The sequence below is a fragment of the Coptis chinensis genome, chromosome 7 (genome assembly GCF_015680905.1).
Source record: "Coptis chinensis isolate HL-2020 chromosome 7, ASM1568090v1, whole genome shotgun sequence".
Taxonomy (NCBI): domain Eukaryota; kingdom Viridiplantae; phylum Streptophyta; class Magnoliopsida; order Ranunculales; family Ranunculaceae; genus Coptis; species Coptis chinensis.
Genome location: NC_141462.1, coordinates 5,476,390 through 5,490,574, shown reverse-complemented (window position 1 = coordinate 5,490,574; position 14,185 = coordinate 5,476,390). Strand labels below are relative to the sequence as shown.

General features: G+C 39.9%; 1 protein-coding gene and 1 pseudogene across 2 annotated transcripts; both read left to right on the top strand.

The window, feature by feature from the left end:
• The first annotated feature begins 427 nt into the window (after positions 1 to 427).
• Positions 428 to 9,293, top strand: LOC147485502 (ABC transporter B family member 13-like; annotated as a pseudogene).
• LOC147485501 (pre-rRNA-processing protein las1-like) lies at positions 9,174 to 13,774 on the top strand. Of its 2 annotated transcripts, none has more exons than XM_086570082.1 (9): positions 9,174 to 9,293; positions 9,402 to 9,547; positions 9,698 to 9,769; positions 10,539 to 10,645; positions 10,757 to 10,812; positions 10,993 to 11,167; positions 11,711 to 11,817; positions 11,932 to 12,195; positions 12,404 to 13,774. In XM_086570082.1, the coding sequence occupies exons 2-7, from the start codon at positions 9,441 to 9,443 to the stop codon at positions 11,800 to 11,802; spliced, it is 609 nt and encodes a 202-aa protein (XP_086426208.1). In that variant the 5' UTR covers positions 9,174 to 9,293; positions 9,402 to 9,440; the 3' UTR covers positions 11,803 to 11,817; positions 11,932 to 12,195; positions 12,404 to 13,774. The 2 variants fall into 2 exon arrangements, with proteins under 2 accessions (XP_086426208.1, XP_086426207.1); XM_086570081.1 differs by having other exon boundaries at positions 11,888 to 12,195.
• The last annotated feature ends 411 nt before the right edge of the window (positions 13,775 to 14,185 follow it).

Below are 14,185 nucleotides of genomic sequence, written 5' to 3'. Positions count from 1 at the left end.
AAAATACACTGTTCGGTTGAGAAGTGGGACTCCTAAAGACCCGGCTATCATATAGTGTAGAGATATTATTCATAGCACAAAATATCGTGACGTGGGTATTTATCGATACTCAATTTTTTGAAATGTATTGTGGATATATCTAAAATATTGACAAAATCATAGATATTTCTTAATATATCACGAAATATTATTTATATTTATTTGAAATATAATGATAAATATTAAATAAAATTGTTATCTACACAAAATATCACCATATATCTTCAAATATCACCAATATCATCAAAATATCACCGATAGTTGCAGGCTTATATATCTCTAAACATATCGCGATATTTCACATTCTTTGATATCCATTGGGTAAAATATTGTTGGATGGGGATGACCTGAAGATTTTCCAACTTAAAATATTGTTGGATGGGAACAGATGGATCTGGTTAGCCAAGAACCAGCATTGTTTGCGACCACAATAGCTGGAAATATTCTATATGGTGAAGTGGATGCTAGCATGGAGCAGATTATTGAAGCTGCAAAAGCCTCAAATGCACATTCTTTCATACAATCTCTGCCTGACGGTTATAAAACCCAGGTTGGTATATGCTCCACTCAGTGCCCTCTTAATACCAGTAACTTGTATGCCACTCAAGAATGCACGGGTTGCTGAAAGTGGTAACCATTTGGAATTGATGTCCGATAAGAAGGGAGAGTATGCTACTCTAGTGAGTCTACAGGTAACATCAACCAACAATGACCCGAGCCAGAATATTAGTGATTCTAGAAGTTCATTGCTTTCAGAAACATTCAACAGTCAAATTCATGACACGCAAAAGATTAACTCAATTGGCACAAAAGAGATTCAGATGAGCAACCAACATAAGGACTCGTGCAGCTCTAAGCCAGCACCTTCAATTTGGAAACTGATCAAACTGAACTCGCCTGAGTGGCCCTTTACATTAATTGGGTCAGTTGGTGCTGTTCTGGCAGGAATGGAAGCTCCACTATTTGCTCTTGGAATCACATATGTACTGGACGCGTTCTACTCTTACAATGACTCACGAATCAAGCATGAAATTAGGGTGGTCTCTCTTGTATTTATTGGAGTGGCTGTAGCGACAGTATCTATTTATATGTTACAACATTACTTCTATACCTTGATGGGAGAGCGGCTTACTACTTGTGTTCGTCTCTCCATGTTTTCCGGTTTTCACCCCTCCTGGATTATTACATTTTCTTTCTGACGTTTTTAATTCTCTTACATATAAAAACTTTCACTTGCTACTTAATCACAGTGCTTAGTTCAACTGGTCTAAAAAATATGACAAATAGTGAACCTATCTTTAAGAAGTCTAAAGTTGTCTTAAAAATAAGATATTTATGATAACAACTTAAAACAACCATTACAAAACAGTACGTTGACTTATCAATAAGGATTTTTGTTATGCCTCTTTGTTCTTTATCCTTTTTGGTCTTCATATAGAAATGTGGAATTAAGTTTATAAATATTTTTCGATTCTGTAGTTTATTTTTCAATGTGAACACCTTTATACTGATTCTAATGTATCACAAGAACACCTTGAAAACCAAACGAAGGTAGATGGAAAGATATCCTTTATTTACTTGCACAAGACGTCTTATTAATATGTATATTTCAAAAGATCGGGATATTTTTTGTGTTTGATTCTTTCTGAGGACCTGTTCTTATTGACAGCAGCTATCCTTCGGAATGAGATTGGTTGGTTTGATTTGGACGAGAACAACACTGGGTCTCTGGTGTCAAATTTAGCAGCAGGAGCAACCTTACTAAGAAGTACACTTGCTGACCATGTATCAACTATTGTGCAGAATTTAGTACTCACTGTAACAACTTTTATTATTGCTTTCACACTCAGTTGGCGCATGACAACTGTTGTCATTGCCACATTCCCGCTTCTAATTGGAGCCTCTATAACTGAGGTTGGTCTGAAGTACTTCATTGTCTATTGATCAGGATAGTCTGCAAGCTGCATGTTGTTTTGCTTCTTTCTCTTTTAGCTACAGAGCTAGTGGGGGTTAGGCAGATTGTTATCTGTAGTCTTCATTCATAAGCATATTTTAAATTCTTGCATATACACTTCCTCTAAGATAATCGGTCATTATGAAATTAATTCTGACATCATTCCCTATGTTTGGCAACTCAAATGGTGGGCAAGAAAATCTGCTTGCATCCCACATCTACAGCTATGTGTAGTACCCTATTCTCATGTTCTGTCCTTCTTTCTGTAATTGCAGCAATTATTTCTTCAGGGATTTGGTGGAGGCTACACTCAAGCTTACTCCCGTGCTACTTCCGTTGCCCATGAGGCAATCACCAACATTCGTACTGTTGCTGCATTTGCATTGGATCCCAGTTCACCTCTGAACTTAATGAGCTAAATAAACTGGCATTAGGTTGTTGGGGTTTATACCAATGCAAATCGATTCCCCCACTACACAGATAACTCGTATTTGAACACAATTCAACTTCAGACAAATTCTAAATATCAACTACAACATATACTAACATGCCCAACTCGCTAAACAACTATTAACAACAAATAATAATGTAAAGCAGTAAAAGCAAACCACAACACAAATATTTACCGTGGTTCAGCCAATGGTGCCTATTTCCACAAGAGCTTGTCTTTACATAAAGTGGGAAGGAAGATTACAATCTCTTCTTTCAGTCTCTCACCTTACTAAATCACTCTTATCTCTTTACAGGGTTGTATCTCTGTAAAGGTTATCTCTCAATCTTGATAGCTTTCAAGATTGGGTTTTCTCTCTCTGGTTGCTTGCTTGCATTAGTCCTCGGTTTTCCAAAACCTTGATTTTGTTTTTATAGGAAAACACAAATTTTGCGGTTATTGTAGCGAAGCCCACGAAATTAGACTTGGGCGCGGGTCGCGCTTAAAGACCAGGAAGTCTTCTGCGTCATGGGCGCGGGTCATGCTCTGACATCTCCACGCAGAATGAACTTCTTCTCTCCTCCTCATGTGAGGGATAAAGCCAACAATCTCCCCCTCCCGAACAGTGAGGGGGGATACCTCCACGCAATTTCCAAATCAACAGGAGGAGTGTGCTCTCATTCCGGCAATAGCACAACAAACATCAAACTTACCTTTCGGTAAGACTTTGGTCATCATATCCGACCTGTTCTTGTCGGTATGGATCTTCTTGATACACAAATGCTTGTTTTCGAGTACTTCTCTAATCCAATGATAATGCACGTGTATGTGCTTGGATTTAGAATGAAAACTCGGATTCTTGCTCAAATGGATGGCACTCTGACTGTCACATAGAACTACAAACTATTTTTGCTTTAACCCTAGTTCATCCATAACGACTCTTTGCAACACTCAGTGGCTGCAATATACTCGGCTTTTGTAGTGGAGAGGGCAACACACTTTTGCAACTTTGATTGCTAAGAAACTGCTCCCCCTGCAAAAGTAACCAAATAACCGGAGGTGGACTTCATCGAGTCAACATCACCTGCCATGTCTGCATCAATGTAGCCTTCAAGTAAGGGCTTACTTCCACCAAATCACAAACACGATTTGAAAGTGTTCTTGAAATATCTCAATATCCACTTAACACCTTCCCAATGTTCCTTACCCGGATTTGACAGAAATCGACTTTTGGCAACTTACTTAACGGCGAAAAGCTATATCCGTCGTGTACACACCATTCGTGCATCAAAGTTTGCCCATTCGCGGATACATAAGGAATCTTTTCCATCGACTCTGCTTTCATGCTCACCTTTTTGGACACATCTTTTTTCATCGAGCTGGCCGCAAAAGCGGACAACCGGTGGCTTTGCTTGATCCATGTTGAATCTTTTCAACACCTTCTCAATGTAGCTTTCTTGAGAAAGCCACAACTTCCCACTCTTTCTGTCACGAGTGATCCGCATCCCAAGTATCTGTTTTGCTTTACCCAAATCCTTCATCATCTCAAAGGACTTACTCAAGTCTTTCTTCAGCTTGGATATCTTGTTGATGTTTGGGCTAACTATCAACATATCATCCACATGCAGCAATAGCACTATGAAATTCTCATCTAGAAATCTCTGAACAAACACACAATGATCGGAAGCAGACTTCTTGTATCCTTGCTTCGCCATAAAGGAATCAAACTTTATGTACCACTGCCTCGGTGCTTGCTTCAACCCATACAAGCTCTTTATCAGCTTGCATACTAGGTGCTACTTGTCTTTGACCTCAAACCCCTCTGGTTGGTCCATGTAGACATCTTATTCAAGGTCTCCATGAAGAAAAATTGTCTTAACATCTAGCTGCTCAACCTCTAGATTCATACTTGCGGTCATACCCAATACCACCCGGATAGAAGTCATCTTCATTACAGGAGAGAAAATCTCATCAAAGTCAATCCCTTTTCTTTGACCGAATCCCTTCACAACAAGGCAAGCTTTGTGCCTTGGGTGAGGATTGTTCTCCTCATGCTTGACTTTGTATATCCACTTATTCTTGAGAATTTTCCGTCCTTGCAGTTTCTCAACTAACTTTCATAAGTGTGATTAACATGCAAAGAATCCATCTCGTCATCATGACCTTCAACCACTTCTCCTTATGCGTACCTCGAGTGCCTCTTGATAGTACATAGGTTCTCCACCATCCGATAGTAGCGCGTTACATATGTGGTGGATACTTGGTTGAAGTTAGTCTCTCTCTGTCGACCTCCTTGCCCCCATCAGCGTGGCCTCGGGAGGATGCATACGCCGCTTGCTCGGTGGTGGTTCATGCATCTCATCCGCATCTTCTATACCAAAAGGTTCTATCCTATCATGAGCAATAGGATTCTCATCATGAGCTTCAGGCTCATAGTTCTCTGCATTCGCAATGCCTTCTACACGTTCCACAGTAGGAACTTCTGGTTCTGAATCAACAAGATCATTGGTGAAAGCCTGTAGCTTCTCACCTTCCTCAAAGTCTGCTATGGTTTGGTCTTCCAGGAACACAACATCTCGACTTTGGATTACCTTCTTGTTAATCGGATCATAGAGTTTGTAGCCAAACTTTTAATCTCCATAACCCAGAAAAATACACTGCTTGGCTTTGTCATCAAGCTTGGATCTCTCATCTCGCGAATATGCACAAATGCCCGCACCCAAATACCCTCAGTATCCATAATCAACATCTCTGCACCGACCATACTCTCTGCGGATAGTCACTATTGAGGAGGCTTCGACGGGCGATAGGTTGATCACATGCATGGTCATGACGCATTGCTTCTACCCGGTTGGTTCTAGGTAGCTTAGAGTGAGATAGCATGCATCTCATCCTCTTTACAATGGTGCGGTTCATTCTCTCTGCTATTCCATTCATTGCGGTGTCTTGGGAGCGGTGCGCTCATGTAGCCGAATCCCATGACTACGGCAATACTCTTCAAAAAGCCCAATGTACTCACCCCCATTATCCGAGCGAATACACTTCAACAACTTCCCGATCTCTCTTTCCACCATCTTTGTGGAATTTCTCAAACACACCAAGTACTTCATCCTTGGTCTAGCGGATTATAGGCCCATATCTTTCTTGACGATCATCAATGAAGGTCCACGGTATGAAGCTCCCAATGGGACTTCACTTTTATAGGACCACATAAGTCTGTGTGCACTAGTTCAAGGACATTGTCCTTTCTATGAGACGAGAATCTTTGGAAAGACACCTTGTGTTGCTTTCCTACCAAACAATGAGTACATGTATTTAAATGTGTACCTTTGATGTCTGGCAAGGCCTTTTGCTTAGCAAGAACTTCCATCCCTTTTATGTCCATGTGACACAGTCTCTTGTACCACAGTTCAGAGGAAGCTTCTTCTTCTGCCACATTCACTTATGTTTTACACAAACTAGCCTGTGTTTTGTAAAGAGAGCAAGTTTTCTTCCCCCTGGCTGCTACAATGGAACCTCTGCTCAGTTTCCATACCCCGTTACCAAACGAGTTTACAAAGTCATCGTCATCTAATTTCCCAGCCGAAATTAGGCTTAACCGTATGTCAGGGACATGCCTTACATCCTTGAGTGTCAAGGTGTAACCGACATTGGTTTCTACATGAACATCTCCAATGCCTATAATCTTCGAGATGCCATTGTTATCCATTCTGACTTCACCATATTCACCACAGCTGTAGGTAGTGAAGAATCCCCTGTGTGGTGTGACGTGATAGGATGCTCCTGTATCTATTACCCACTCTGTATCTTGACATGAGGTACTAAGGCAAAGACACACCACAACGATCTGATTCCCACTTAGATCGTTGACTAGTACGGTAGTATCTCAATGCGTGTTTCCGTTCCTCGCACCATGTCTTCATGTACACGGTTATTCTTCTCATCCCTTCAAGATTCTACACTCATATCGGAAAGGCCCTTGGTGGCACAATAGTAACATTGCCTCTCCGCCTTAGGAGTTCTAGCTTCACCCCTAGATTTACTTCTGTTATCACCTCTAGAACGAGATGGTTTTCTGTTTTTACCTTTTCCCCGTTTCTCTGTGAAAAGGATCTCTGAGTGAGAGGAGCTGCCTTTTGAACTCTTTCTAATCTCCTCATTCAACAAAGACGTGGTAGCCATCTCTATGGTAACAATTCCATCCTTGGCTGCTCCGTATAGAGAGACTGTTAATGTCTCCCAACTTTCGGGTAGAGAGTCTAATAGAAACAAAGCCTCAACTTCGTCTCCCAAATTAATCTTCATCAAATGCATCTGATTGATGGTATTCTGTAATTCGTTAAGATGCTCAGACATTGAAGAACCTTCTTGCTACTTCGTGTCGGCAAACTTCTTAACGACCAGCACTTTGTTTCCACCTGACTTCCTCTCATAAAGGTCTTCGAGTTTCTTCCACAAAAAGATCAGTCTCTTTGGGACACATGGTGAAAGACACTGTCGTCAATCCACTATTGAATGTATCCAATCGCTTTGCTGTCAAGCTTTTTCCACTCAGTCTCATCAGTTTTTTCTGGTTTTACTCCCCCATTCTCAATGGGTAGTGTCAAGTCCTTGCGGTATAGCAAGTCTTCCATCTTGGCTTTCTAGATGGTGTAGTCCTATTCAGACTCGTCATGCGAGTGTTCACGGATTTGTCTATCTCTACAAGTTATTTAAACTCAAATCTTCTCTCAGGAATTTTGTCAAACACCTTCTGACCAAGATTTTGATAACACCCTAGGCTAATCTAACCAAGGCTCTGATACCACTTGTTGGGGTTTATACCAATGCCAATTGATTCTCCCACTACACAGATAACTTGTATTTGAACACAATTTAACTCCAGACAAATTCTAAATATCAACTACAACCTATACTAACATGCCCAACTCGCTAAACAACTATTAACAACAAATAATAATGTAAAGCAGTAAAAGCAAACCACAACACAAAGATTTACCGTGGTTCGGCCAATGGTGTCTACTTCCACAAGAGCTCGTCTTTATATAAAGTGGGAAGGAAGATTACAATTTCTCCTTTCAGTCTCTCACCTTACTAGATCACTCTTATCTTTTTACAGGGTTGTATCTCTGTAAATGTTATCTCTCAATCTTGATAGCTTTCAAGATTGGGTTTTCTCTCTCTGGTTGCTTGCTTGCATTAGTCCTCGGTTTTCCAAAACCTTGATTTTGTTTTTATAGGAAAAAACAAATTTCGCGGAAGCCCACGAAATTAGAATTGGGCGCGGGTCACTCTTAAAGACGTGGAAGTCTTCTGCGGCATGGGCACGGGTCGCGCTCTGACATCTCCACGAGAATAAACTTCTTCTCTCCTCCTCATGTGAGGGATAAAGCCGGTATGGTGCATCAATTCTTATTAAGAAGCAGTATTCAAACTTTGGAGATATCATGAAATCCTTCATGGTGTTGGTGATCACTGCTTTGTCAATAGCGAGACACTTGCTTGGGCTTTGATATCTTGAAGGGATCACAAGCACTTCGACCGGTTTTCGGTATTCTCGAAAAGAACAACAATAGATCCAAATGATTCAACATCCGGAAGGGATTACGGAGATTGAGGGTGATGTAGAGTTCAGGAATGTGAGTTTCGGCTACCCCATGAGGCCCGATGTATACTCAAAAAATTACAATCTCTCTCTTTTTCTCGACCTCCTCTCTCCTCCTCTTCTCCTCTTTTTATGCTCTCCCTTTCTCTAACTCCTCCTCTCATCAGGTTCGTTCATCTCCACTCCATCCCTCGCCCCTTAGCTCTCCACCTGTCCCACTCCCTATATGGCAGTTCTCGGCAGTTCTCGACAGTTATGTTTCCGCGGACTTGATCTGCTGCAACAGGCTCTCTCTTCACAATACTGCGTACGACCCTTTTTTGCCTCTGACTCCACATGTCATCAATAGGTCCTATACACCTGATGTTTCCATATTCAAGGACTTAGAATCTGCGAGTGTCTGCCGGTAGTAACCTTGCATTAGTTGGGCCAAGTTGCTCTGGAAAGAGTTCAGTGATTGCGTTAATGATGAGGTTTTATGACCCTACCTCAGGTTCCATTCTGATTGATGGGTGTGTTATTAGATGCTTAAACTTGAGATCACTGAGGCTGAAGATTGGGTTAGTTCAACAAGAGCCAGCTTTATTTTCTACTACAGTATATGAAAATATCCAGTATGGGAAGGATGGTGCTTCAGAAATAGAGGTAATTAGGGCTGCCAAGGCAGCAAATGTGCATGGCTTCATCAATAGAATGCAAGAGGGGTACCATACTCAAGTCGGCAAGCGGGGAGTGCAGCTGTCAGGTGGTCAGAAACAGAGGGTGGCAATAGCTTGGGCAATATTAAAAGACCCGGCAATTCTTCTTTTAGATGAAGCTACCAGTGCATTGGATTCAGCCTCAGAAAAGACAGTACAAGAGGCGCTTGATAAGCGAATGAAAGGTCGAACAACTATGATCGTCGCACACAGGTTATCAACAATACGTATTTTTTATTTGGAATTATTTATAAAAAAAAAAGCATGTTTTAGTTCCACATCGTATTGTTGCACCACCACTCCCCGACGAGGCATCCCACCACCGCCCCTTGTGTCGCCAGTGTTTGTATGTTGATTCATATGTAGATACTATCTCGTTCTTTCAATTTTTTTTTAAAAAAAAGGTTTTTGTTTTTGACTTTTTGCTTACTGTTTGTATGGGCACAGATCCAATCCTGACAGTTGCATGCAGTCCTACAATTGAAACATTGGTGGCAACAGGGGGTGAAGATGATATGGGGTTTCTGTGGAGCATTGGTCAGGGAGATCAGCCCCAAGAGCTTCTAGGTATATCCTTGGATACAAGTCATCCAAAGATTTCCTTGATTGCCATTTCATTCTTTGGAGGTTTTGGCTTTTTTTTTTGTTTGTATACCTTCATCTTGTTTTATGCAGGTCATTCAAACTCCATTACCAGTTTAGCCTTCAGTGCTGATGGGAAATTGCTTGCTTCTGAAAGCTTTGATGGGCTTGTTCAAGTATGGGACACATATTCTGGTAGCCGTAAGTGCACACTTGCAGGTCCTAGTGACGGTGTCGAGGTGAAGTCTCAAATAATATTGGATGTTTAAGGTAGTTTGAATATGAGAGCTGAAATTTGAACTTTATATCTTCTTAGTGGGTTAGGTGACTTAGTAGTCTTTACTGAGTTAAATTTTTTATATTGAAATTTTGTATTTGCTGTTATATAGAGCTGACTTGAACAGTGATGCTATGGAGTCGGAAGTAATTCTGGCTATGCTACATTCTATGGCGATAATGAGGTGAATCCGTAAATTTTTTAAATAATTAGTAATGTGGGTTTGCAAAAAAAATGAACTTTTAGTGTGATTGCAACTTTGCAGCTCACTTGTTGCTAGAGGTTGTATACTAGCTAGAAGCTGTGTGAGCGATCGAATGGGAGTATATACGTTTAACTGCTATTTTAAGATTTTATTTTTGCGAATTTTGAGGACAAATATTTGTACACCCGTTGAAGAAAGGAATCAGTTGAAGAAAGGAAGGACTCGAGTTTGATCATAGTTGAGTCGAAGCGATTGAAATTTGTATAAAAAATATTTGGGTCCTCAATTCAGGCTTGAGTGGCAATTTGATTATTTGTCGTCTTTTAGTTGGATCTGCTTAGTATTGTTTGAGGTGTAGGGTTGCCTTGCCTGGATTTATATCCTTTCATCTATAAATAACAGCTTTGCTTTGGGGACAGCTAAGTCGTGGCGCAACCCCCTCCCCCCCCAAAAAAACACACACCACAAATTTGTAATTAGGAAAAAGAATATACTACAAGCCTTAATCACTTACTTCCTTACCTGATGTCTTCACTCATACTTCAAGAAGAAGTTTATGTCCAGGAATTATTTACTGATTTTATGTATCTGAAAATCTTAGAGACACATGCAAAACATTCTTATATGAAATGGTCCACATAAGTATATTTCTTAAGAAAAAAAAAGACCTTAATCTTTTAGGTTCTGTTGTACCATGTTATGCCTTGAGAATAGACATGTTTACTCAGCTTGGTTTTATTTGCGCAAGGCTTGTAAATGGTGTTGCTCACAAGGGCCGCTACAAAACGGAGGGTTCGATTGCTGATAAAGCTTTAGAAATTGGTTTACCACATATGCTGGTTGATCTTCGTCACGGTGAGAACATTTCTCTATCTTTTATCACTTAATATGTTTATCTATTGGGGCTGTGCTTTTTGTTCCTGCTGTTTTAATTATGTTCTGTTGATTTGTTTCTTGTATTTGTAGAGGCTTCTCATCGAGATCTCCCTTCTCTTCGGCTAGTTCAGCTAGCTTCTGTGAAGGTAGTATTTTGTTTATGATCCATCGTAAAAGTGTGAATTGTTTCTACATTCGGATGGTCGATGCCAGTATATTTGATTGGTCATCATTCCGTACTGGTACCTCCCCTTATATGTGCTTACGTTTGAAATTCTTCAAAGTTTGTCTATTTTGTGATTTTGCTTTCCTTTTGTCAATGTCAGGCGCTTGAGTGGGTAAAACCTTATTATTGGGAGCCTCAAAAGAATGCAATTCTGTCCCAAAGGGATACTATAGACTTTGTTAGAAAGAAAGTTAAATCTAAACTTCATGAGCTAGCTTTTTACTTAAATACAAATGAATCTTCACAACTTGGTTCACTGCCAATGAAGAGAAAACGTAAGTCTCAAATTTTCTTATTCAATTGCTGCTTTATTTACTTATATTATCTGTTTGCCTCTCAATTTCCTTATGCATATGTACATTTGCGGTGCTTGATTAATTTGCAATCCATACGGATAAAAAAAAGCAATATCTATTTGTGAAATGAAAGATTTTCCTTTTCATGCTGCATGAGATTTTGCATGTCCTTGTTTATTCTTACAGTTATCAGGGTTTTTTATGGCCAGTACTGAAAGTTTTTCTGGGCTAATGTTTTTTACTGTTGTGTATTCTACTTTTTGCCTAATCCAGTTCATTCCTGCATCCATTTATCTGTTTCTCCATTATTGTCTCTTAGGGAATGTTAGGAAAATACTCGTTTTGATTATGCCGGGGATTGTCTATTTAGTATTGAGTTAATATTTCATAGAGAGCATTTTGATTTTTTGGTAGTTCACAAGCCATATACTGCGTCAGTGTTCTTTTATGTGGATACGGTCACATAAGATAAAATGCCCATCTTCGGTGGATTAGACTCTTACTTATATTTATCATTTCCAGGTAGCAAACAGTCCAGTGTGATTCTTGCACATTTTAACCTTTTCTCCCATACGGTCAAAAAGCTTCATGGTTCTCAATCTCAAGATAATTGATCTTGTCAAGCTTTGGTAAATCCTTACATTTGTCCATTCTTTTGTGTGTGTTTGTGCTGATGAGTCCAATGTGATCTGATCTCAGGTCCTAAGAAACATATTACAAGAATTCTTGGGAAACTTTTTCAGTATATACTTCTCCCCCTTCGGAGGTAGTTGCGGTGCTGCTGGACCTCCTCGTGAAGGCATTTGACTCCTCAAATGTGGTAGAGCCTCTCCATGATTCTGGAGTGGAGCAAATATCAGGAGATTCGAGAACCCAAACAGGGTTAACTAATCTACTTAAACTTGTGATAACCAGATTGTCAAGTAGAGAACCGGACTTGATCTTAATCATGCTTCAGGCAGTTTTTCAAACACTGGAAAGGCGGGATACCATGAAATATGAAATTGGTAATCTTCTCATTAATTTGTTTTAATACTTGGAAATATTTAACAGATGTGAATTTTCCTTAGCTATTATTTCCACATTCTAACAAAAGAAAAAATGAGTTCAAGATCCATCATCAGTGTCATACTGACACTATTGTGAAGTTATAGAACTTTATCAGATCCCTCTAATGGCGTTTTTCCATTGTTTTTCTTTGTGAATCTTCCACAGACAAGGAATCTCTCTCATGCTCACAATCCAAGGCTGAAGATCTTCAGATAGAACAACTCTCATCTCTGGTTCTTTGGCTAATAGAAGATTATAAAAGAGTAAAGCAGCATTCCAGTCCGATAGTACGTGGGAATGAAATCCACAATTCTTCAGTGGATATGAATGTTGTGCCAAAAGTAAACACTAGCAGAAATCTTGAAAAAATGTTTATTATATTCTCCTGGCAATAGACAGCTTGCAAGATCCGCTATGCTTCTTGCACAGATAATTGGAAGTAGCTCTATGGTTGAGAGACTCAAGAAACTACCTTCATTAAGCTTACCAAACTTGGATAGTGCTGAGCAAAGCTCTGTGCACGTTGATACTGCACACATTATCAACCAACAAGACTCGTCCATCCGTCAGGCCGCAGAAATGCTGGAGTTCCTTAAACAGCGTCGGAACAAGGGTAAAGCGGGCAGTATGGTGGCAAGCAGCGCTGATATAAACAGTGAAGGCAGGTGGAAAGTAGCTAAGGCCTGGAACCCATGCCCAATCGGTATGTTGCCTTGTGCTCTGGGTTCTACAGGTGTTCTTCCTGTTCTTGATAGGGTCGTCATCCTGCCTGAGGTTCAAAAATTAACTGGAGGTAAGGAGTCCTGGGAATTGAATACCTGTAGTGGAATGACATATGATGTCGGACTGTTAGAGAAAACAAATGCTATTGAGGAGAGGAACGCAGTTGAGGATGGTCAAGCAGATGACCCAGACTTGTTACTAAACCCCGTCAAAGGTCAATTGATGATTGGCGGTGTTTATAAGAAGGTTTGGGCAGAGGAGTTGCTTGCTATTGAGTCTGCTGTCAGGATTTTGGTGTTATTCACTGACAACAGTACTGTTTTCTGTTCTAATTTATATTGAAGCTGTGTAATTCTCCCAATGTAGGACCTTCCTGGTGCAAGATGCGAGAGATTGTATACTGCGGCCAACGAGAGAAGGACCAAGCACTCAACCAATGATGTTGTAGGTATATACACTTTTTCTACCGTTTGAGTTTGGTTATATGTAAACTTTGCTTGTGATCAGTTTTTTAGTAACAATTTGTGTCATGCCGGGTTTTATGATACCTGGAATATGATTACGCTTAGAACTTTGGTAGGACTGGTAAACTAATCCGTGGGACTGTGGGAGCCAGAAACTGATAAAGAAGTTAATGCATTGACTTTATTGATGCTTTGCTTCTGTCACTCGGGTAAATAAATTGTGATGGGGAGGAATGATCCGTAAGATTAGGATTTGGACGTTATTTTCCTGTGCCTGCAGAAGAAAATTTCTATTTTGCAATGAACTTGTAAATTTCATTTTAAAATAATTGAATCAGTATTCAGCCAAGGAGAACTGAGGAGATACATTTCAGGCTCATTGCATTGTTGAATCTGTGATGGTTCTCCAACTACATACAGTAAATAAATTTCTGTACGCGTATTTATAATAATCATTTTCGATGGCTCATACACAAGACTGATCTATTTCTGAACAGTCACCTTTCTGAAATCCCCATTCCTTTTCTCCTTTATTTTGAACATTGCAGTGTAAAATATATAATTTATAATGGGAAAAAAAAATGAAAAAGATTAAAGGAAATATGGTACTAACCTGTTCTGCTGAATTAATTGTGTTGAAGTTTTGCATCCAAGCTAATCAATTAATTCAGATGGATGTGAATAAGGATGGCCCTGAACATAAATGGTAGGGGAAGATTCAGCAGGGGCGACCTGAGAACACATGAACAGTCAAGTGTTA

Bases quoted from the DNA above. Each gene is read 5' to 3' on its own strand.
- LOC147485501 (XM_086570082.1), top strand. From the start codon at position 9,441: ATGGGAAATTGCTTGCTTCTGAAAGCTTTGATGGGCTTGTTCAAGTAT. The intron at 10,646-10,756 runs GTGAGAACATTT...TTGTATTTGTAG, and splicing joins GCTGGTTGATCTTCGTCACG to AGGCTTCTCATCGAGATCTC. The intron at 11,168-11,710 runs GTAAGTCTCAAA...TATCATTTCCAG, and splicing joins ACTGCCAATGAAGAGAAAAC to GTAGCAAACAGTCCAGTGTG.